Here is a 25,438-nt window from a genome sequence, read left to right on the forward strand (position 1 = left end):
GGGGACAACATTCTGCAAACAATAGAAGGATGATTTCTGTCCTCCAGGAGTTGACAATTTAGAAAAGGTGGATATATAAACCACTAACTTAACTGCAAGGCAGAACATGCTATCTTACTTTCCTTATAGTTGTTCCAACTCCTCCTGCTCTGCCTAGCATAGTTCCTGGCAGATTCATGGGCATACAGTAACTGTTTGTGGAAAGAATAAGCACCGTTACAGAGAAATGAATAAAGTACTTTGGGAGACCAGCAGGGACCAAGGAATGGTAAAAAGACTGGACTTCCAAAGATGGTAGCATACAGATGGGTAAAGTTGGCCTTGTACTTAATCATATTATCTACTGTACTGCTCTTTAATTGCTTGCTTATGTTATTTTCCCCCATAAGGTCCCAACCTCCCCAAGAGTAGGTACCATATCTGTCTTGTTTACTAGTGTCCAACATGGTACATGGGATATAGTAGATCCTCAACATACTCAATAAGTTTTTGTTAAAACAAGGAGGGTCATCCGACATATTTATCAAGGCTTCCTCCCACCCCAGTCGCAAGTTAACGGCAACTCAACTCAAGCCTGCTTAAGCAAAGTTCGGGCATTTTTTGGTATATATATATGGACTCTTCATAGGACTTCAAGTGTGGCTGGCCAGGAATCTAAGGTCCTCAGGAATCCATCTTTATCTTTCTTTTGTGTTATCTTCATTCTTAGGCAGGTGCCCCTGATATCATGGCGAAAGGCATCTGACTCATATCTTTACATGTTACAACTCCAAAAAAAAAAAAAAATTGTCTTTTTTCCTGATAGTTTCAGGAAAAGACTCAATCAAGGAGGGCTCTGGTTGGCCTGGCTTAGGTTATATGCCCATCTTTGAACAAATCACTGAGTCCGGGCCTAAAGGCTTGGGAGGAGCAGCACCATGAATTCTGTATAGATGAAGATAAAGAAAGCTGATTCATCTAAGAGACATCAGACAGCCAGAGTTAACACACAAAACTCTCTATGTATTCACATCCCAAGGAAACTGGACAATAGCACAGAGATAGGAATAGCCAGAGAATAGGAAGTGATACAAAACATAGTAGGGTTGAAATGTCGGACAGATGAGCGGTGGCCAACAGTGGGAATTAATGTTGAAGATATTAATATAGATCAGATGGTGCTAGGCTTGAAGGCCAAAAAAAGAGGTTTAGAGTTTGTTCTATAGAGAGTTGTGATACAATGTGAGGGGAACAAGATGGAATATAATCCAAGGTATATTTAGGGCTTCTCTAGAAGCCACCTTTAGGGGCCTCTCTTTTCCCTTCTGTGTCCCTCCAAAACCACGAGTCACTAGTGGAAACATGCCAAGCAGGACATGGGGTTCAAAAGGCTCTCCTGCAGCCACTTCATGTCCAGAAGGACGCCTGGGCATATGTAACCTGCTGGCCTCTGCAGCCTCAACACAGAGATTCCCAGCATGAATATGTCACAGCCTCTGCTGTAAGGAGCTCCCAGCAGGGGAAGTTTGGTCTCGGACAAAGTACTGGAAATATACCTTCATATACACGTATACGAATATGTACACACACACACACACACACACACACACACACACATATATGAATACATATAGGACTGGGTGTTTTGAATAGGAAAACGGGGATATTTTATTCCTCATGAGGAGTCAAGGAAGCCTTCAGAGAAGAGGGAATATGTGTGTTAATCCTTTTACTAGGAAAGGCTTGTGCTCAGGGCACAGACCCTTCTCAGGGCAAGCACAGATTCTTCCTGGTTCAGCCTTGGGCTCCTTCCTTGCAGTTAGGAGAACCTAGAGATTCCTTTCTTCAGGACTTCTGTGTTCTGCTTCCTGGAATTCAGCTTCTCTACAGCTCAGGTAACAGCACTACCAATGGCATTCCTAGCAGTAAACACTTATTGAGCCTGGGACTACATACCCAGTGTTGCGTGACCTTTGGATACAATCTCCATTCTCACCCTCACGATCCTGTTATGAGGTAAATACTATCCCTTTTACCGAAGAGGAAATCGAGGCTGATAGCTAGGTGACCTGCCTGAGGCCCAGGCATGAGGAGACAGTGGAATGGGAGCCAACACAGCTCACTCAGCCCAGCGCCATGCTCTCCACCTCTGGGCCCTCTGCCTGCCCCTGCCTGCTGGCAAGTGGGCGACACCCCGGCCTCAGGGAGGTTACAGAGATGGCCATCTGTGCAGTACTACAGAAATGACGCTTCAGCTGTGACTACAGGCTACACCAGGGGTGCAGAAAGGGACACTGAACCTGTGACATAGTTTTCACCCTAAGTATGAGAAAGAATCACCGGGGAGTTATCTTAAAAAGCAGCTTCCTGGGGCGCCTGGGTGGCTCAGTCGGTTGAGCATCTGACTTGGGCTCAGGTCATGATCTCACAGCTCGTGAGTTCGAGCCCCACGTCGGGCTCTGTGCTGACAGCTCGGAGCCTGGAGCCCGCTTTGGATTCTGTGCCTCCCTCTCTCTCTGCCCCTAACCCACTCACATTCTGTCTGTCTCTCTCAAAAATAAACATTAAAAAAAAAAAAAAAAAAAAGCAGCTTCCTGGGACCTGCTCTCAGAGACTCTGGGCGAGAACTTGAAATCTGCATTTCAACAAACACCCTACTACTACCACTAGAGGTTCCAAGGCCAGTGATGTGCATTTTGAAGAGTGCTACCTAGGCAGGGGTGTGTGTGTGTGTGTGTGTGTGTGTGTGTGTGTGTGTGTGTGTGAGAGACAGTGTGTGTGTATGCCCACATGCCCATGGTTCAAGGGTTGTCTTAGGAAAGCTCTGCGAAGGTCAGATGTCAATGTGCACTGCATATCAACAGAGCGGCTTTGTCTGGGTTTTCACTGTCTTCTTTAGATCTCACCATTCGAGCCCAGCCCTTGCAGTTAGGGGGACCAGATACCCACTACAAAGGATCATCTTTCTATGAACATTGCTCAGCATATTAAAAAAAAAAAAAAAAACTTTTTGGCACAAAGACATTTGTCTCTTTTTTCTGGACCTGGGAACAGCAGTAGGAAGTGTTCAGGCCTTTTCCCAAATATAATCCCTGACCAATTGGAGGCTGAGAATCCTCTCTGCCAGCGGCCTCCTGGGACCCTGGGTGGCCTGCCTGTCGGTCAGAGGCACCAAGCACCCCCACACTGGAGATGTGGGAAAGATGCTCGTAGTCCTTGAGGACGTAAGGTCTAGTGGGGGAGACAGAACAGACCCATGTGAAAGAGTCAGACACACAAATACAATAAAAATAAAGCAGATGCAAATCCTTGCAGCAGTGAGAATCCCAGTGCAGATGTGAGCTTGGTCTCAGGATCCACCATCAAGTCACAGGAAGAAGTTGAATGTGAGCTGCTAGGTGAGCATCAGAAAAGCCTTCCTAGAAGAGGTCACATTCACTCCTTTGCCATGTCTCATGGAGCACTTACTGTGGGCACTGCTACTGGTGGGCATGGCAGACCCAGGGTCTGCTTTTGGGGGAACACAGTGCTGACTGTGCAGGGGGTCTGGGGTCAAGGAGACTGGGGGCCCCACATAGCCCAGCACATCACCCAGCCCAGATGGGAAATCAGAGCAGTCCTCTTCAAGAAAGTGGTGTTTTCATCAGATTCCTAAAGGCAGCCCTGCCCCTGACCTTAGGGGAGCCAAGATGAAGTACAAAGGACAAAGCAAAAAGAAGGCCCCAGCCTGTGGCCTTCCCACCTTCTCTTTCCACCCTGGCTTGTGTGCCTGGGTGTGGACACTTCAGACCTCCAGTTCAAACTCCATCCACACACCACACCCCCACAGGCCCTCCGCCAGCCTTTGGGCCTGGAGTTATAATCTCCCTACAGGAAGACTGATCCAGATACCAGGCTCTTGCAGGCCCAGAAGTGGGATTGAGCTGTTTAGACAGGGGACTTGGGAGTCCTGAGTCTTCAGGAATGAATGATCTGGAAGTGAGTGCACAGACACTGGGCAGACCCATTCCCTCCACCCCATCACAGGCCTTCTAAAGCATGGGACCCAAGGCAGGTCCTGAGGGCAGTTTTACCTAATCAAAGTCTGGGGGCCAGGGAGACCCATCCCATAGAAGACCCCTGAAATGAGAAAAGGCCTTGGTCATCTCCCTAAAAGCAGGAGTGTGGAGAAAGGTCGAAGGTGAGGTTGCAGAACTGATGGGGGCCTGGTGGCCAAGGTCAGGATTTGGCTTCACAAAGGACACGGGCAGGACATGGTGGGGGCCAGGGAAAGGTAATTTATGAATGGAGCACAAGCATTCCTTCCAGACTGAGCTTGTGTGATGCCAACAAGGTGTTTGATGTGAGGAGAGCAAGCTGTTGAGTTTGGCTAGGCCTGAGAGTACTGACAAAAGCAAAAGAGGCAGAAAAGAAGTGTCTGGAGAGGAGCAGTTGTGGAGTTTGTAGGCCTGTACCCAGGGTCAGGCCCTCAGGGTAATCACAGAGCCTCTGGGAGGGACTCTTACGGAATTAGGCAGGGGCCAGATTCTGTCTTTATTCTGTGCTAACCATTCAAATAGGGCAAAGTAATCTGCCACATTTAACATCTTTCTACTCTACACTTGAGTTTTAGTACTCTCTATATGTGCAGTTTTTGTGTTTTTCTGTGTTATTCCAGTGTCCTGAAATTCTTTCTGGATTGGCAACACATCCCATTTTCCACTTAATAAATACAACCACCGTTTATGCCTTGGGCAACATTTTTCAGTCATTGCCAAATCCTTATGGGTTTTTTTTGTGACATTCGTTTTTCATAATTAGTGATGAAAGTCACATCACTTAATGCCTATAAAATTATAAATACATCAGTCCACAATAAGACTTTTTTTTTGTCCCTGAAGTCTGTACGCAGATGGTATGTGTGTGTGTGTGTGTGTGTGTGTGTGTGTGTGTGCGCGCGCGCATGTGTGCGTGTACGTTTGTGTGTGTGTTTATGATAACAGTGCTTACATAATCTCAACAACCAGGCCCTGGGGACTCACACTTGGAGATGGAACGGCTGGTTTAAATTAGGTTTCCATGTGAAATACTGTATCGCTATTTTTTTCCTAACATTGTGGGAAAGTATATGGAAAATGATTTGACTGATAGGAAATAAATCTGGATGCATGATCAGGATTGAGGCACCAACCACGTGGTGGTCTGCGTCTGCTCTGTGAAGCTGGCCTCTCCAAGGGAAGATGGATTAACCCTTTCAGGCCACTAGACTAGTAAGTCACTGTGTGGGACCAGAATAGCCTGAAAGAGCAGTGACTCTCCAGAGCTGCTGATTGGCAATCAGTTTCGGTAAAAAAGGAACTACAGCCATAAGAAGAATATAGCCAGAGGGCTCAAGAACTAATGCATCAGGTGTCTTTGGGAAACGCTTTTAACTTTTGGGGATTTATTTTCATTTCTAAGAAGATGAGTTTGAATTTCTAGCTCAAAGAGTCAATAATTATGATTCTAAGTGTTTGCTCACAGTTTCCCAGAGCAGGATAGGGATCATTAAAGGCAAATCACATGAAAGGAAAAACTACACAGAACACCCATGACACTCAGTATTGACAAAACAGTTTCTTGCTCTGGAGAGTCAGGGTTTCACAAAGGTGACTTTTCACTGGGTAACCAGTTGATGAGGGCACAAGGCATAGAAACAGTGAGCAAGGAATCGCTTATAGCTGCAGGAGAAAGGATGGATCTGGGACTCGAGAAGGCTCCTGTGTGCTCAAAACAGCCCCGGGAGATCAGAACAAATGGCCATCTTAGGTTCTCCTCTTCCCAAGAGGCTCTGAATTCCTTGCAGGATAATCTGGACCCAGGCTTGTCCTAGGAGTCTGACTCCAGATCTGTTCTCCTGATGTTGCACGAAGTCCAGAGCAGGCTGAGAGCAGAGGTGCGTGCTCAGGGCCCACTGGGCTGGGGCAGGGCTGGGGCAGGGGCTCAGGGTGGCAGGTGGTCCCTCACATCCTGCATCAGCACTCCCGGCTGGTCCCACGGTGTGACCCTGTTTTATCGATGAAGGTCCCTGGTGCCACTGTTTTGCTTTTTGTTTCTGTGTAAGAAAGGGAAAGAGGTGTTCAGCATCTCTCTCTTCTGTTCTCCTTTTTTCATTGCTTTAATTATTTTTTTGGTACTCTCCTTGGTGTCTTCTCCTTTTAGTCTGACTCTGTGTTCAAATATGCAGCTCTTAAGCAAGTGCTTAGGAAAACCTAAGCGGTGCCAAGTTTAAAGAAACTGTCACCCCTGATCAGATAAAAGAGTACCGCACTGGGAGTCCTAGTTTTGACATTAACAAGAACTGTGACCTCAGAAGATCACTTCTCCCATGAGCCATAGATTCTTCATCTGGAAAAATGGGTTTGGACCGCCCTCTGTGGTTGCTGCCAGCACTAAATGTCATTCCTTCCTACCGTTTTATCAATGGGGCTGGTGGGGGTGGGAGGGAAGTGCAGTATGCCGTAGACCTTAAACTCTTTTTTTTGTTGCAGTTGTCGTGGGTCACCATGAGCAGGTGTTCTGGCCTCACTCTCCCTCAGGCCAGGGAAATGAGGTGGTCCCAGGTGCCAGCACTGTTACTGAACCAGTGCAGCTAATGGGCCACGTGGGGTCAAGACCAAGGCTTTGGTTTGTTAACAACTAAGTTTATCAGTCCAGACATTAGCTAGGAGGGAGAAAGTAACTTAAATGAACACAAGTATTCAAGCACCAAAGTATAGGTAGCAACAAAATAATCTTAGAGATTAAGCAGAGGATCGAGGCTGCGTATCATAAAGGGGGGGGGGGGGACTTAGAAGTAGGTTATTATTAAATGTTATACTCTACTCTGTGTCATAGAAAAAACTAATCACATTAGAATAACTTTCATCCCAGACCTTGTGTATACACATCAGGCATTTAGTGAGTGGTTAATAGTGCTACCTCTGCGGCCCACACACCTAAATTCAAATTCAGGCTTTACCACTTTGGGTTGAAGACTTGCGCAAATCTCTTAGGCCCTCTGTCCTTCAGTTTCCTCATCTATAAAATGAGGATAATAATAATCCCTGACTCCAGATTGTTGTGAGAGATGAGTTAACATATGTAAAGTGCTTAGAATAATTCCCGGCACCTGGCACATAGTAAGTGCTATGTAAGTATCTGTTCATTATTAGTTAGTCATTTGAGCAGCATAATAGATAAGGGGTTTATGAAAGATAGTTTAAATATATAATTTTTTTGCATTTTTCATTTGATAGCATGCATTTTACTACTTGATAAATATTCTTTTATTTATGGACTAAGTGCATTGATTGCATTTAATCTTGCTGCCCATCAGTCAAACGTATTTATATGTATTTTAATCAATATTATCCTTGGGCTTTATTTTCTTATAGTCTCATGGAAGTTTATGGATCGAGAGGGAGTTCATGAATTACCTTTCAGCCTCCTTACTTTAAAGATGAAGAATATGGAGAAGTGAAGTGACTTTCCCAGAATCCCATAGCAAAGCAGTGATGGAGACCCAGAGCTTCACCTCCAATCTCTCAGCTGGGTCTTTCATTTCCCAGTACTAAACTGATTTTAAAAAAAAGAAAAAGAGTGGGGTACCAGGGTGGCTCAGTCAGTTGAGCTACCGACTTCGGCTCAGGTCATGATTTTGCAGTTTGTGAGTTTGAGCCCTACATCAGGCTCTGCACTGACATCTCAAGCCTGCTCCAAATTCTGTGTCCCCTTCTCTCTCTGCCCCTCCCTTGCTCACACACACACTCTCTCTCTCAAAAATAAACATTAAAAATTAAAAGAAAAAAGAAAGAAAGAAAAGAAAAAGTTTTCCTGTGGAAAAAAATATTCCTTGGGTTTGCAGGACATAGGTTCAGTGGATCCCCTCTCTGCATTTTCTAGGTGAGCTCCTGGGTAACGTGGCTGATCCTCACGGCGGGCTCCATGGAGGAGAAGCGAGAAGTCTTCTCCTATTTGGTGCACGTGGCCAAATGCTGCTGGAACATGGGCAACTACAATGCTGTCATGGAGTTCTTGGCCGGCCTCAGGTATGGGAGTGGGGAATACAGTTATCTGGGTACAAGGTGAATGGCACTGAATTAATCGCCCTGGAAACCACATTTACCCAAACCAGGCACTTAGTAGTGATTATTTGCGGGAAATACATTATCCTTTGCTAACACCACAAACCTTGCCCCTCAAAGATGTAGCAGAATTCAGCCCCTATGGCCAGTCATGCTCCTAATTAACTGTCTGCTCTGATCTGTTGGCCAAGCTGGGTAAAATTTCCTGCTTGCATAACTCCATCCGCCCCATCACTGACTGCTGCTTACCCTCTGTGTCCTATAAACCCCACTGTTATCTTTTTGCAGCTCTGCCTTATGAATTGCCTCAGCACTGTAGAATCCCAGCCACTGCCTGGGAATGGCTAACACTGATAATAAGCATTCAATAAAAGTAGTTCTTATTTTTATTGAACACTTACTATGTATCAGGCACTGGGCTGTGCATTTCCTATGCATTAAATATTTTAATTCTCATAACAGTTTCTTGGTAGATGCTATAAATTCCTACATCTTGCAAAAGAAGGAACTAAAGTTAGAAGTTAAGTCATTCACCCCAGGCCACCTGGAATGGCTGGGATGTGAATGCAGGCAGCTTTGATTTGAGAGTCCTTGCCCTTCACCTCTGATATCCTGCTCTTATGCCTTCTCCACTAAGCTAATAATAAGATCACCATTTTATCAATAAAGTCTTCTACCTCTTTCCCTTTCAAGCCTCAGTTACCCGGCATAAAGTAACTGCCCCTCACTCTTAATGGAAGGCAATGTGGTGTGAGGAAGAGCATGAGTTGTTGGGTCAGAACAGTGGGATCAAATCCTGGCTCCCCCATGGAATAGCTGTGTGGTCTGGGCAAGGTGCTCGACCTCCTTGAGCCCCAGTTTCTTTATCTGTAAAATGGGGATGATAATAATAAAAAGCACCTACTTCCTCACCCAGGATTTAGTGAGATAGTACAAAGTGTTTAGCACGCATGTTTGGCATGCAGTGAGGCCCCATAAAGCGAACCTGTTGTTCTCAGTGTCTGAGATTCACCTTCCCAGTGAGGGTTCTCACTATAAATAGATCTTGCTCCCTAACGTTATCGGGATTTTTCTTTGATTCTCCAGATCCCTGCAAAGGGATTCGTGGTTGGGGGAAAAAAGAAATTTCTCAGAGTTGGAATTTTTTTTGTCCTTTTGAGCTTTCTTAACTAAGAATAAACTCAAATGACTGTGTCATTGGCATTCAAAATGATACATACAAATGTATCAGGCATGGCTCAAAAGAAGGAAAAAATAGAAAAAATACTGAGAGAACAGGAGATGATTTGGATGATTGGATTCTCTTTGTGATAAATTTTCTACAAAGAACCTCTGGTATTTTTCTTTAAAGAAAAGATTACATTATGATAACATAGTTCTATTTGAATGTGACTTCTCCTCTGTGTTTGGCAAGTTGGTGCCAGCTATTGGCTGGGGACCTCACTTCCTCTCTTCTGGACATCACTGTCCTCAAAGCATGGCAGCTGGCTTGCTCCGAAGTGAATGACAAGAAAACAAGGCAGAAGCTGCAGTGCCTTTTATGACCCAGCCTCAGAAGTCACACACTGTCACTTTACTACATTATACTGGTCACATAAGACTAGCACTGGTTGATTGTGGGTGGGGTCTGTGCTACACAGGGAGGTGTGGATCATTGGAAGAAACAATTAGAAGTAAAAAGATTTACATATAACAATATTTACTCAATCATGGTGTCAATTTAAAATAACCCAGGGGCGCCTGGGTGGCTTAGTTGGTTAAGCATCTGACTCTTGATTTTCAGCTCAGGTCATGATATCACAGTTCATGAGTTCGAGCCCCACATTGGGCTCTGTGCTGACAGTAGGGAGTGAGCCTGCTTGGGATTCTTTCTCTCCCTCTCTCTGTCCCTCTGCTCCTCCCCCACTCATGAGCAATAAATAAATAAATACATAAATAAATAAATTTTAAAAAATAAAAATTAAAAATACAATAACCCAAATGGATATCAGTGGGGAAATGAATGAAATAACATGATGTATTCTTACAATGGAATATTATTTAACCACCAAAAATGTTTTTGAAAAATGTTTGATATCATTGGAAAACACATAATATATAATGCATAAAAATATCTGGGAACAAGGCTGTCTTTACTTAATAGCCTCAGCAATATTTATACAACAACATTTATAAAACATTCAGAACATACATCTACAAATAGAATAAATACTGGAAGGAAATATACCTAATGTTGCCTGTGGATGTAGAACTATGGGTGGGTTTTCTATATTTTTGGTATTTTCCAGATTTTCTACAACAAGCATCTAGTACCTTTATAAACAGAAAAAGAAAGTTTTAAAACAGTGTCAGTTCTCAATCTAACAAAAAACCATTGATCTTGCTGAGGTTTGTCTTGTGCCCCCAAATGTAGTATGACTACTGTCACTCACAGAAACAAGGGCAATTAAATAATGAGAACTGTGTCTCACTCATTTATTCACTTAGTTTATTCACACTTCCATTTCATGCCCCAAAAAGGGATTCTTACCACCTTATAAGAAACCAGGTATAGGGCAGGCTGGACTCAGTGGGGTGAAATCAGGAAACAATTTTAGTTTCCTGACCTCACTGTTGTTCAAACCTGCCTGACTGACTTTCCCTGCCCCCTGCTCTGGGTCATACCTTGGGAGGTCCTATAGCTTTCCCGGTCACTGATGGGGTCAATAACTTGTCTCATTCTCCTTTGCTCATGAGCATGAATAAATCTCAGAAACACACAGCTGTGCAAGAAAAGCAGGATGCCTGAGTACCTAATGTGTGACACCACTTATATAAAGTTTAAAAGCACTCACACATCCCTACAAACTGCTGGGTGATCTATACCTATGTTGGGGAAGCATACTTTGGTGAGGGAAAGAGGAGTATGTGTTCCTGGAGGAGCCCACTGAGGTCTCAACCACATTATTAATGTTTTGTTTTTAATGTTTATTTTTGAGAGAGAGAGAGTGAGCAGGGGAGGAGCAGAGAGAGAGGGAGACACCGAATCCAAAGCAGGCTCTGTGCTTAAAGCAGAGAGCCCGATGTCAGGTTAGGACTCATGAACTGTGAGATCATGACCTGAGCTGAGCCCAATGTTTTATTTTTTAAATGGAGAGGTTGGTGCATGGGGTTTGTCATGTTGTACTTCTCTATGTCCTTTGAATGTCTTCTCTTGGACATAGTGATTTTTTAATCCAGTCTGATATAAATCAAAATTTCAACCTCACCTTTGGTTTAAAGCGTCACCTTTTCCCCACATTTCGCAGCCCAACACATCTCAGAAACCTGCAGTGGAGCAGGAGAACGGGGTTTATCTTTTCTCACTCCAGCTCGGGGTCCTTGCAGAAAAAGTGGACAGGAGAAGAAAGAGGAAGGGAGATGGGGTAAAGGAAGCAAAGGTCTCCCTTGATGGGGACAGTTATAATCTGGCCTAGGTGCTCCCAAAGAGAGGTGTGCTTTTAGGGTTCCTCCCCAGTCACTCCTCCATTTCCCCCACCTGCTGCCCTGTAGGTACCTCTCACCGCACCATTAGCCAGCAAGGAGCAAGGCGCACTCAGTCCCCAGGTTCCAGCTCTGGAAACCCTGTCCTCGCAGACTCTTTCTGCTGGGATCCCTCCTTGGGCAGCCACGTGGACACGTGGAACTGCCCCTCACGGTGGCCCTTACAGACTCACAGGAAACACACAGTGTTTTGCCCTCCCAGATTCTGCAAATGCAGGACAGGCCCACGGGAACCTTTGGGCAGCCCTAGGCAGCCTGTCATCTTTAGACTTTTCCAGGCAGGAGTCACACACCAGGCTAAGTGATCAACAAACTCAGGATAAAGGTCAGCCTCTCCATGGAGTTCACTTGAAGCCCCTACCCTGGGATGGTCCTCCTCCTTCTCACATATAGAGGGCTCTGACAACTCTATCCAAAGAAATATTCCCTACCTGGCTGCTCAGAGCCAATTCTGCATGGCATGATGGACGGTTATATACCACAGAGGGCAGAGCTGTTGGGGTACCCTTGTGATGAGCTGGTGCCTCTCTTTAGGAAGTGGGGTACCATGTCACCTGTTGTTGTCAGCAGCAAGTTTATCATAGGAAAAGTCCCATCTAACATCCTGTTATGCAAATAGTATTTTAAGATCATGTCCCTTAGGATAACCCGTGGCTTAACGTCAAAGCTGGATTTAGTAAAAGCAGTTCTATAAAAGAGACCAAAACAGATTTCATGTATTTTACTGAGAAACTGGCCTAATCCAAGGATAACATTTTAAATATCAAGAGGAGTGGACGCACCATGTTTTCTGCAGATAGTCCTCCATAAATATCTGTACAAACCATATGACCCACTAGGTTTCCCTTTCGGCTATAGCTGCCAGAAAAATTCAAACCTAGGTTTAATACCCACCTTCCAAAATTAACTCCTTCCACAAATAACATGTGTTATTTGTATCTGTCCTATTTAATTTTGTGTTTCAATTTTTAATTAAAAGTAATACCTCATTTGGGGAAGTAGGTGGAGATAGGAGTCCTAAATAAATATCAAAACAGTGAAAACTGAGGCAAAAAGAATAAATTTGCATGGAGCTTGGGCTATATACTACAAACGATATTATTTCTCCTTCAGTCTCAAAAAACATCATTTACTTACAATAGGTCAAGAAAAGTTTTAAAAATGTGGCAGTTTATGGACCAGTCTGACCTAGAGACCATGAGGAGCCTGAAGGATGCCATGGCTCAGCACGAATCTTCCTGCGAGTACAAGAAGGTGGTCACGCGGGCTCTGCACATACCTGGCTGTAAGGTGGTTCCGTTCTGTGGGGTGTTTCTGAAGGAGCTCTGTGAAGTACTGGACGGAGCCTCCGGCCTCATGAAGCTTTGCCCGAGGTACAATTCCCAAGAAGAAACTCTAGAGGTGAGTCCTTTCAAAATCTGAAGTCTTTATTGCTGCCTGGCTCCTCACTCACTAAGGCCAAGAAAGAACCTGCTGAGCCTAGGCTAATCCGTTGTCACTGTTGTGCTGGGTAACAGGTCCTTGGAAATTCCTGAGAAAAAAAATGCTGGCTAGCACTGTTTGGGGCTTCTTCTTGTTAAATTAGCTTGAATGGGGCAGTGTGTAAGTACCAGTGAAAATGGGTGTTGTTCTCTGATTTTTTTTAAGGGATGATGGGGTTTTCTTCTCTCATTGGGTGGGAATGTCTGTATGCAGAGGATAAGAGAAGTCAAGCAAGAGTAGTAAGTTTTCTGAATCAGAGAAAGAAAACATGGCGGGAGGTCAACGCTGCCTTGCTTTCCTCCTCTGTGGGAGGACCCTGGAGAAGCTGGCATCTCATGTAAAGACGAGCTCCAGGCTCTGATCACGGCTGTCTCAGCTCTCCCAGGCCCGTGGCTTCTTGTTCCTGACTCCCAGAGGGGAGAGGACCTTGTGAGCTTTGACTCAGTGTATCGGGCATTGGAGAGAAAGGGCTCAGAGAAACTTGAAGAAAATAAGGAAACCGCCCTAGATGGTGTTTAGAAATGAAAGAAGAGACTGAATTGGGAGAACTTTACCAAGAATTTTGAGGAGTCCATAGCTGGCAGTTTCAAACCCAAATCTAGGATCATTGTCACCATGGCAGCAGCAACACTACTGACCTTACATACACACACACACACACACACACACACACACACACACACACACTCACATACACCCCTTCTCGGTGGCCGTGAGAAGATTCCTAAAACTTCAGCCTCTGTGTCACCTGGGAACCAGGCATCACCTGGTATCAGGGAGACTTAAGAGCCCTTGACAGGCACAGGTAACACTACCAGCTTGCATCTCTCTGGCTTATGCAGGGAGATAAAAGTGCAGTAAATGGAGGAGTAAGCCTAACACAAGCCCTCCCTAGCACACCCACACCAGCTTAGACGCAGAGGATGCCACATCCAGTGGTGCAGCTGGAGCGCTTACCTCTGATGGGAGAAACTTCCTGATCATGAATACAAACTCTAAGAGCTTTAAAACCTCCAGGAAACCTCTGTGCTACCATAGGATATATGGGAAATAAAGCAAACATCATTCTTTCTCTGTGTTTCCCTTGGGCCCCAGGAATGTTATCTGGTTCCATAGAAGAATGGACTTCTGTCATGGTTTTTCTCAATTCTCTCTGCCAGGAGAAAACAACCCTACCCTTCCTCGGCAAAGTAGGGCTAATCTTCTCCCTCGGGAGCCTTGAAATAATGCTGCTTTTTGTGTTGTAAATTTGAAACGGAGCGTTGATTCCTACAGGAACTAAAATTGTCTTAGTGGAAACAAGAGTGAGTTCCGATAGCTCATGTGGTGAAACGAAAAATGTTTTTCCTGGAGGCTCTTTCTTTTTCTTTCAATAAGAAATAGGCATAAGTGCCATTATTTATGGCTGCTGTGCTTTTATTTCCCTACCCAAGTATTTTATTTAAGACACAGTACATGAAGTTGCAGTAACAAATTCTTGGTATGTTTTTCTGTAGTTTGTAGCCGATTACAGCGGACAAGATAATTTCTTACAACGAGTGGGACATAATGGCTTAAAGAATTCGGAGAAAGAGTCCACAGTCAACAGCATCTTTCAGATCATCAGGAGCTGCAGCCGAAGTCTGGAGGCCGAGGAGGAGGACAGCCCCAGTGAAGGAAACAGCTCCAGGAAAAATTCCTTAAGGGATAAAGCCCGATGGCAGTAAGTTCTACACTGTAAAAAGAGAGATGCTCATTTTTTTTCCTTTTTCCTATCTCAGTTTGGTGTTAGGTGGACTCCTAACAAAACCCCACCATGACTCTACCAATTCTGAATTTGAATTTTCCTTTCTAACTTGGCTGCTTTGTTCTAGACTTACCGCTCGTAATTTAACTTCTTGCCACCTGTTATCTCTTTAAAAAGAATAAGCTAGAGCTATCCTGTCATTTCTAAAAATTCAACACATAAAGTTTTAGGATTAGAACCATGGTATTTATTAATTTCATAGCTTCTGTAAAAAATAATTGTTATTGATCATGGGGTGGGGCACAGGGACAAGCATTAATATATTTTTAAGTCAAATACACTGATTTATTAGGACTGGAGTGACACCCTGAAATCAGTCTTTTTAGGAGCTCCCCTAAGCTTCTGGGTGATTGTAAGTCAGGTTATTTAAAGATCTCATTTCTGGGTGCCTGGGTGGCTCAGTTGGTTAAGCATCTGATTTTGGCTGAAGTGATCTCATGGTCCATGGGTTCAAGTCCCACATAGGCTCTGTGCTGACAACTCAGAGCCTGGAGCCTGCTTGGGATCCTCTGTCTCCCTCGCTCTCTGCCCCTCCCCTGCTCACGTACCCTCTCCCTCTCTCTCTCAAGAATAAATAAACATTTTTAAAAGAGAGAGAGAGAGATCTCACTTCCAGAAACACGGTTCTGCAAGGTGGCATCTGTAGCTTTAAAACTGTTCAGTTGTTCCAATTGCTTGTTTATCTACAGCCGTTGCTGCCTACCTAGACATGTGTACCCACAACTACATGACAAGTTCAGAAATCAGTGGTCTTGGGGCATATATTGTGCCTCTTCAAGGCCATTTGTTCATGGGAAAGTCTAACTCAAATGGCAGAGCCTGGTCCAGCTAGAGGAATCCTCTAGCCCCATCTAAAACCTGTGTACTGGCTTTGACATCTTTGCCATGGAAGATTTTATCTGTAGTCAGTACTCATGAGTCATACCTTGCAGTTGTCTTTGAGTCCTTATACACAATTGTGTGCATTTATAAGACCTTGTAGTTTGTTTTGCAAAGCCTTTTCTGGTTGTCTCTGTGTGTGTGAGCCTATACTGGGAAGGGAACAGTGTTTTCAGAAAATAATTTCTTTGGATTTATAGAGCTAAATCCTTAGAATCTGTTGTGAACATAGAAATGAATGCTTTGTGCCTGAATCTCTAATGCTGTTATGTTTTAAGGAGATAAACCTGTATTCCAGATTCCTCCAAAGGACCCAAGTGCTCAAAGAATAATCTTACCACAGTGTCTGGGCCCTAAAGCTCAAATGTCTCACAAGTAGCTTCTACCAGTTGTTTTTTGTTTTTTAATTATCTCAAATCAAAGATTATTTGAAAGTTTTCTCACTAACTGTTGTCGACATTAGTAGCAATGTATATGCAGAGAGAGGATCGTTGATAAATAAACACATGTCTGCACAGGAAGCATCTCATAACCATTTAAGTCCTTAATCTATATCTGCCTTTACTTGCCTATCTGTGTTTATAGGTATCTAGGTATATACTAAACTCCTTTCACAAAAGATTTTGTAGATGCTTATAAGAATAAATGTAAATAAGGGCACCTGGGTGGCTCAGTCAGTTAAGCATCTGACTCTTGCTTTTGGTTCAAGTCATTATCTCATGGTTTGTGGGATCAAGCCCCATGTTGGGCTCTGTACTGACAGCAAGGAACCTGTTTGGGATTCCCTCTCTCTCTTTTCCTCTCTCTCCACCCCCCGCTCTTTCTCTCTCACGCTCTCTCTCTCTCAAAATAAATAAATAAACAATACAAAGTGAATAAATATAAATAATTGATGATATTAAGGGAAAAGAGAAATAGGATAGGAAAAAGTAAAACATAATCAAGTGTGTACTATCCAGTCTTTACAGTGACTAAATTTTGTTCTGAGAATTCTTAGTGACCAAAAGAAAGAGACAGTCATGATCCATGATAAGTTTCACTTATTTATAAATTCACGTATTTATAAGAAAAATCAGACAGATGATTTAGAGAAGAAGCATGCCTTTTCCTTTGTTACACCCTACTAGGAGAGATACATCATCCCTGAATAGATAAAATAATGAATTTCAGATGGCTCTTCTTTATAACAACCTTCTCTTGGGGCAATGTGGGGAGGGGTGGGAGGTGTCACTTAAAGATGTCAACCTTTCTAAACTACTTTTAGGAACGCTGCCTTTGATTGAGCCTTAGAGACTTAGCCTCTGAGTTTCCCTTAACATCTTTTTGATGGTTTTTTTGGCCTGGAGTTCCTTCAAGTAATACATTTCTTGTTTCATCCAACCACTTCTCCAGAAATTTTCATTCCCAATTTTCTACTTATTCTCTTGTCCCCTTTCTAATCATTTTATCATCTACATCCCAAGAATGTTGCTCTTTCACTTCCCATTTTCCAGCCTTTACTGGTAAGCAGTCTTAGAAGGGGAAAAAAATCACAAAAATGCAAATATCCTCTGAAGCCATGTTAAAATCACATTAAAAGCTAGGTCACTCAGTACCAGAAATAGTTTGTTTTACCCCAAGTAGCTGCTCCTCTGAAAAGAACCAGCAAACACAAAAACCGGGGGTGGGGGTATTTAATAGAATTCACTGAACCCAAATCAGCAAGCCCTGTTCCTGGGACCATCTGCCAGGCCTGGGGAACCTATTCCTGAACCAGAGCCCCATGTTATAATTTCCAGCACAGGGATGTGTGTGGCAAAGGGATTTCCAGGTCCCAAAACCCATAGGACCCATGCTTTGTTGTTGATTTGGCCGAAACAAAGACTCTATAAACCTTTAGCCCTGTTCCTGTGGCAGCCATCAACTCTGTGAAACTTACATCAAAGAAAGAAGGGACAATCTCATGGTCATTGCTTCTCCCAGCCTGCAGAGTTCTCTTATAATTTTTCTCAAATCTCCCAGCTACTCCTGCCAGAAAACCCATTTGAAGCACTCACAGAAACCCCAGGAAAGTGATTAGAAAAAGTTCAAGTCCTCAGCAGGAAAGGAATAGGGTTTAGAGAATCTCAAAAGGTCAGTGGAATTTTAGGGTCAACTCATCCAACTCCCCTGTACAGATGAAGAAGTGATGCCCATGGAGTCACTTGCCCATGTGATGCCTACAGAGCTGGGGCATAAGCCTGACCACATTTTCAGTACAAGACAGGGTCTTTTCTCCTGCAGTGTTCAAGGCATTTCTTGTTACTGTAGAGGGGCTAACCTCAGCTTCTTTTTATTTCTAGTTCCTATAGATTGGGAACATCTGAATTATAAAAAACACTCCAGTTATATTTTATACAACCTATAAAACTCATTAATAAAGACTTTGTGGGGTGCCTAGATGGTTCAGTCAGTTGAGCATCCGACTCTTGATTTTGGCTCGGGTCATGATCCCAGGATCATGGGATTGAGTCCATATCAGGCTCCATCCTGAGTGTGGAGATTCTTAAGATTCTCTCTCCCTCTCTCTCTCTCTCCCTCTGCCCCTCTCCCCTGCTCACATTCTCTCTCTCTCTCTCTCTCTCTCTCTCTCTCTCTAAAATAGAATAAAATTTTAAAAAGTGATGATTTTTTTAAATTTACCAGCACGGAGAATAAAGAGTTTTGTCTTGTGAGTATGTGTAAGTCATGGAGGCATAAGAGAAGCATGTGATACCATTGCAGGAAAATGGAAATTAAGAATATTAAGATGTGAGGAGCTTGGGTGGCTTGGTCGGTTGAGAATATGACTCTTGATTTTGGTTCAGGTCATGATCCTAGAGTTGTGGGATTGAGGCCCACATCAGACTCCTTCCTGAATGTGAAGCTTGCTTAAGATTCTCTCTCTCTCTCTCTCTCTCTCTCTCTCTCTCTCTCTCTCTCTCTCTCTCTAGTAAGATGTGTAAGAAGAGTGTGTAGTCATATAGGACCTGCAAAGTCTTAATATTGTTGCCCCTCTTTAAGATGCTGCAGCTCAGGGGTGCCTAGGTGGCTCAGTCGGTTGAGTCTGACTTCGGCTCAGGTCATGATCTCACAGTTTGTGGGTTCGACCCCCATGTCAGGCTCTGTGCTAACTCTCAGAGCCTGGAGCTGCTTCAGATTCTGTGTCTCCCTCTCCTTCTGCCCCTCCCCTGCTCATTCTCTGTCTCTCAAAAATAAATAAACATTAAAAAAAAAAGTTAAAAAAAAAAGATGCTGCAGGGGCACCTGGGTGGCTCAGTCAGTTGGGCAGCTGACTGGCTCAGGTCATAATCTCACAGCTCATGAGTTTGAGCCCCGCGTCGGGCTCTGTGCTGACAGCTCAGAGCCTCGAGCCTGCTTCAGATTCTGTGTCTCCCTCTCTCTCTGCCCCTTCCCTGTTCTCTCTCTCTCTCTCTCTCTCAAAAATAAATATTAAAAAAAAAGATGCCGCAGCTTAAGAAGAATTTGTACATTTGAAGAAATTGGATATAAGTAGATAATGAGTTCAGACAGAACCTTAGAATGGAGACTGCTTGAGATGATTAAGAACTCAAATTTTGCAGTCGCATTGCCAGCACTCTCTATTTATGTCACCTGGGTAGGTGACTTCATCTCACTAAGCCTTGGTTTTGTCATCTAAAATAGGGATGGCCATACTGCTTTATAGAGCTGTTGTAAGGATTTTGTGAGATAAGCACTTTTACACTGTAAATGCCACATAGATGGGATTATCGGGCCACGGCTGCCATCACACCCTTCAGTGCCAAGCCAGGGCATCTGGGGGCCTGACACTTAGGTGTGGGCACTTGGCAGCAGTCACCATTTTAGGACCACCCCTCAGTCATGCTCCCCTTCCTTACTGGAGAGAGCTGAATTCTGTGCCCTCCTACTCCAACTGCCTCCTTGAGACTTGCCTGGAAGATTATCCAATCCCACAGGGATAGAAAATAAGAAAGCTGAGCAGAAGGAAGTACAGTATCTGAGAAACACACACACACACACACACTCACACACGCACTCTCAATGTGCAGACACAAAATAATAAAATGACAGGAAACCAGTTATTCTCCACAGAAGATGGTATAGACCAGTCTCAATCTTACAAACACCCACCTCATAACATCCTTTACATATAGTTGACTGCTTCAGGCCAGCCCAGACCCTAACATGGTCTCCCCTACACCACCCCTGGCTTTGCTGGGCGTACCTGGGACCCTCTCTGTCTCTCTCTCTCTCTTCCTGTCTCCTCAGCCAGCACCCAAGACCAGTCCTACTTCTGTGACCTATGACAAAGAAAGCCATTTCCCACTGTCTGCACGACATTCAGTTCAAGCTAGTTTATCACTTGAATCCCAACTTGAAATTTGGACACCATTTCCACAGTGAAGCAATGTTTGTTTGGTGGTTACATTCTAGAATATTGACTTTGCACATGTAATCCGGACAATAATAATATTAGTAATATTTAACATGCTGTTATTTATTAAGAGCCTACATTTGAGCAAACACTGTCCTAAATATTTCACATATATCACATTATGTAATCCTCACAATAGTTCCGTTTTACTCAGGATCTTATACCTCCCAGGGCCAGGATTTAACCTCAGGCAGGCTGGCTCCAAATCATGATGAATCATGGTCCTGTAATCATAATAACGTTGTAGGAAGTAATGAATAGTTATTAAGAAAATACATAACTAGGTTGGGGCGCCTGGGTGGCTTCAGTCGGTTAAGCATCCGACTCCTGATTTCGCTCAGGTCATGATGTCATGCTTGGAGAGGTGGAGCCCCCGCATCAGGCTCTGTGCTGACAAGGTGGGGCCTGTTTGGGATTCTATTTCTCCCTCTCTCTCTGCCTCTCCCCTGCTCTCTCTCTCGGTCTCTCTCAAAATAAACATTTTTAAGAATGCCTAACCAAGTTGATTAATAACCTACTTGTCCCCACATATAAGATTTTCATTAGGGAACTTTAGAAAAATATTTATTTGTCAATTTATGGTTTCTAACTGACTGACTCTGTGGAACTTCTCCAGGGGGTTCAGATACACACTTTCCTTCTGTTTCACTCCGTGGTCTTCTTCTTAGGGCATATGACCTAAGTTTGACAAAGTAGCTTCTTTGCTGGTAAATCACATCTTTGATCTTTGATTATGTTATTTGGTCCCTAAATAACCCTTTAAATGCCACCAACTCCTCCTCGTAAACCCACAGGGATTTGTCTCCTAAGAGAATCAGGCACAGAAGTGCAGAACATCCACCGTAAGATCTAAGAGACAAAGCCTCTAGTTTCTGTCTTGAAATGAACTTATTTCATTACCAAAACAATTGTCACTTTTCTCTTAGGCATTATCTTAGGCTTTTTAATGTAACTGTTAACACTCAGCATTAGTCCTTTTTGTGTTCAAAAATAGAAACTGATGCTAAGAAAGACAGTGTCTCTCGCTCCCAGTTTACATTAGCTCTGAGCAGCAGAAAACAGGCTCCAGAAAAGCTGCACAGTTTTCTTTCCAGACACTGGTTTTTTTTTGTGTGTGTGTATGTTTTTTTTTTAAATGTTTATTTATTTGTGAGAGAGAGGGAGACAGTAGCACCAGTGGGGGAGGAACAGAGAGGGGGACACAGAATCAGAAGCAGGCTCCAGGCTCTAAGCCGTCTGCACAGAGTCCAACACGGGGCTCGAACTCACGAACCGAGAGATCATGACCTGAGCTGAAGTCGGACGCTTAACCAGGCACCCCCAGATGCTGTTTTTTTGTAATACTTGCAGTTTTTCACTGGAAAATACTTGGTTTAGCTCAGAACTCAAATTAAATGGAATATGGGAGACACTATTTCTTTTGCTCAATTAAAATCAGAAGTTATATGTCCAAATTAGCATAAGTTGTACTTTATGGGTACAGACACCAATTGAATCCTTTCTGCTCTTAAAAAAACAACAAAAACCAGAAGTGTGACCTGAAGAATGTGAAAATGATCCCAGAGAAAGGAAATAAAAAGATAAAAGAGCTTGCATGTGGCCCTAAAGAAAACCCCTCTAGAGCAATAGTTGGGCCCATTTAGTGTAGAGAAAAGGAAGGTGGGGAAAGGAGAAGCATGAAGAATGAAATCTTGGTCTTCCTATATTTAATTATAGTGGTGTACTTTACTGAGCCAGACACAGCGCTAAGTGCTTTCTTTGCAAGTACTCTTATTTGAGCCTCACCTGCTCTGTGAAATGAGCATTGTCTTTTTGCCATTAACAGATAAGTAAAGTGAGGTTGAATGATTTGACCAGGTCACACAGCAGATAGGTGGCAGAGCTAAACATTAAACCCACAGTGACTATAGACGGCATGTTCCTAACCACCATTCTATGTGTATGAACCATGAGCATAAGCATTGTAGACGAGGACATAAATAAATATTGGTTTTCCATTGTTCTTGATGGCAGTTTCAGAGGAATCAAGCTAGGCTAGACATAAAGGATTTTCTTTTTGTTTCTTCACTTTTTATCATTAAATGCAACATTAAGAAAAGTACATAAAGGGTGCCTGGGGGGCTCAGTCAGTTAAACGTCTGACTTTGGCTCAGGTCGTGATCTTGCGGTTCCTGAGTTCAAGCCCCACATTGGGCTCTATGCTGACAGCTAAAAGTCTGGAGCCTGCTTCAGATTCTGTGTCTCCCTCTCTCTCTGCCCCTCCCCTGCTCATGCTGTCTCTCTCTCTCTCAAAAATAAACATTAAAAAAAAATTTTTTAATAGTTACAAACAGAGAGGGAGGGAGGCAAATCATAAGAGACTCTTAAATACAGAGAACAAACTGAGGGTTGATGGGGCGGAGGTTGGGGAGTGGAGGGGGACGCTGGGGGAGAGGGGGAAATGGGTGATGGGCATTGCGGAGGGCACTTGTTGGGATGAGCACTGGGTGTTGTATGTAAGCGATGAATCACGGGAATCTACCTCCAAAACCAAGAGCACACTGTATACACGGTATGTTAGCCAAATAAATAAATAAATAAATAAATAAATAAATAAATAAAATATTTTAAAGATTTTAATTTAAAAAAATTTTTAAGTACATAAAATAGGGTGTGTTTGCAGCTAGCACGCAAATCTTGATTTCTAATAACATTCTTCAATAAAAGAAAGCAAAGTTCCTTAGAGAAATGGCTGATCCTAGAGCTAGGGCAGGAAATACAAAAGATGAGCCTGGGCATTTTGTTGTACCGGAAAGTAAAGAAGTGCTAAAAACAAACAAAGGAAGTACAATAAACTTCAAAGGAATACAAGAGCCAACTAAGAAAGCTTCTGATGGCCAAAGCTGGGACAATTCGAGCTACAAAATGAAGTAGAATTAGATTATAAACTAAAATATTAAATAAATATTCATGAACCCATATACGTAAATGATAAATAAACAAACAGATGGGAGAGAAGAGACAAATCTCCCACGCAGAAGAATTCCAAAAAACCTATATAGATATTCTGCCCTTGAAGAGGTAGAAAATAACTTTCTACCCTTTACATGTGCATGTGGACTTCCTTCCAAAGAGGACAATATGGAAAGGAGTTTTAAAAATGTCATTGAGGTGGGTGCTTGTTGGGATGAGCGCTGGGTGTTGTATGTAAGCGATGAATCACAGGAATCTACCCCCAAAACCAAGAGCACGCTGTACACACTGTATGTTAGCCAGTTTGACAATAAATTATATTAAAAATAATAATAAAGAATGACTTTACAGTGGGACATGACCAACACAACCTCAGTCAGATCAACATCAACAGTTAAATCATGTTAATAGTATGTTCCCTGGCTGTGATGTGAGGAGAATGACTCTCTAGCCCAGTGAGCTTCCTCCCCAGAACTGATAGCCCCAGTCTAATTATGAGAAAAATATCTGGCAAATTCTAATTGAGAGACATTCTACAAAATACCTAACCAGTGCTCCTCAGAACTGTCAAGATCATTAAAAACAAGGGAAGTGTAAGAAACTGTCATATGTAAGAAGAGCCTTATAGAAGCATGACAACTAAATGTAATATGGAATCTTGAATAGAATCCTGGAAAAGAAAAAGGACATGGGGGGGAAAGAAACTAAGGAACTCTATGGAGTATGGACGTCAATTAATAATAATGAATCAGTATTGGATTATGAATTGTGTCAAACATACCATCCCAATAAGATGATCATAACAGGGAAAACCAAATGTGGGATCTACTGTTTTTGAAATTTTTCCACAAATCTAAAATTATTCTAAAGTTAAAAGTTAAAAAAAAAACTGATGTATTTTGGGGGCACCTGGGTGGCTCAGTCAGTTGAGCGTCCGACTTCAGCTCAGGTAGTGATCTCAGGGTTTGTGAGTTTGAGGCCCACATCAGGCTCAAAGCTGTCAGCATGAAGCTCTCTTTGGATCCTCTGTCCCCCTCTCTCTCTGCCCTTCCCCCTGCTTGTACTCTCTCTCTCTCTCAAAATAAATAAATAAATAAATAAACAAACTTAAAAAAAAAAAAGAATGTATTTGGATAATCATCAAGTCAATGCATGCATAACTCCCGCCCACAGTGAAACATTGCCCAGCACCAGAAACTGTATGTTTCCCTTCTCAATTTTGTCACCCTTTCCCCTAGACTAAAATTCACTGCTACTTCCTGCTTTTCTTTATAACTATACCCCTCTTGTGCATTTCTAAATAACATAGTATAGTTTTACCTGGTTTTGAAATTTACATTTACACAAATATAACCATACAATATATATTGTTGTGTGTCTTGCGTAAGATATGTCCCTGTCGTTGCATTGTGCTAGCTATTTATTACCTGTTTGTTTTCATTGCTGTGCAATTCATTACATTGTATGAATCCACCAAATTTTATTTATACGACATTTGGATTATTTCCAGTGTTTCCAGTGTGTGTTATCTGAAAACGATATTCTGATTATCAGATTTGTGAGATCTCTTGTAGATTTATTTTCTTTTTTTAAGAATATCTACTAGAGCCTAAATGTCCATCAACTGATGAATGGATAAAGAAATTGTGGTTTATATACACAATGGAGTACTACGTGGCAATGAGAAAGAATGAAATATGGCCCTTTGCAGCAACGTGGATGGAACTGGAGAGTGTGATGCTAAGTGAAATAAGCCATACAGAGAAAGACAGATACCATACGTTTTCACTCCTATGTGGATCCTGAGAAACTTAACAGGAACCCATGGGGGAGGGGAAGGAAAAAAAAAAAAAAAGAGGTTAGAGTGGGAGAGAGCCAAAGCATAAGAGACTCTTAAAAACTGAGAACAAACTGAGGGTTGATGGGGCGTGGGAGGGAGACGAGGGTGGGTGATGGGTATTGAGGAGGGCACCTTTTGGGATGAGCACTGGGTGTTGTATGGAAACCAATTTGACAATAAATTTCATATATTGGAAAAAAAAAAAAAGAATATCTACTTATGGGAGGCAAGGAGGAAGAACCTGCCATTTGAAAGCAGGAATGGGATCTTGCTCAGGGACCAGGATCTAGACCAAGAGTCCAGGAAGCCCAGTGCCACTGCTCCTGCCCTGCCAGGAGTCACAGTAGGCTGCCCAAGTGCCTCAAGTCAGTGGGAACGTTCCTTCCCAGAGATGTATGGACCAGCTCCTTCTCAATTTTATCCACCACTTTGCAAGCGATGTCTATGGATCAAACAGCAAAAACCTTGATCTTTTCTTT

At 43.1% G+C, this 25,438-nt stretch overlaps 1 protein-coding gene across 1 annotated transcript in view; it reads left to right on the top strand.

Annotated features, from left to right (window-relative positions):
* Nucleotides 1–25,438, top strand: part of LOC122201660 (1-phosphatidylinositol 4,5-bisphosphate phosphodiesterase epsilon-1-like) — a 224,901-nt gene that overhangs the window by 119,921 nt on the left and 79,542 nt on the right. The window contains 3 exon segments of the mRNA XM_042907512.1: nucleotides 7,882–8,027; nucleotides 12,728–12,986; nucleotides 14,564–14,769. Of these exon segments, the coding sequence (XP_042763446.1) occupies nucleotides 7,882–8,027; nucleotides 12,728–12,986; nucleotides 14,564–14,769 (611 nt within the window).

Source organism: Panthera leo, chromosome D2 (assembly GCF_018350215.1).
Source record: "Panthera leo isolate Ple1 chromosome D2, P.leo_Ple1_pat1.1, whole genome shotgun sequence".
Lineage (NCBI taxonomy): Eukaryota > Metazoa > Chordata > Mammalia > Carnivora > Felidae > Panthera > Panthera leo.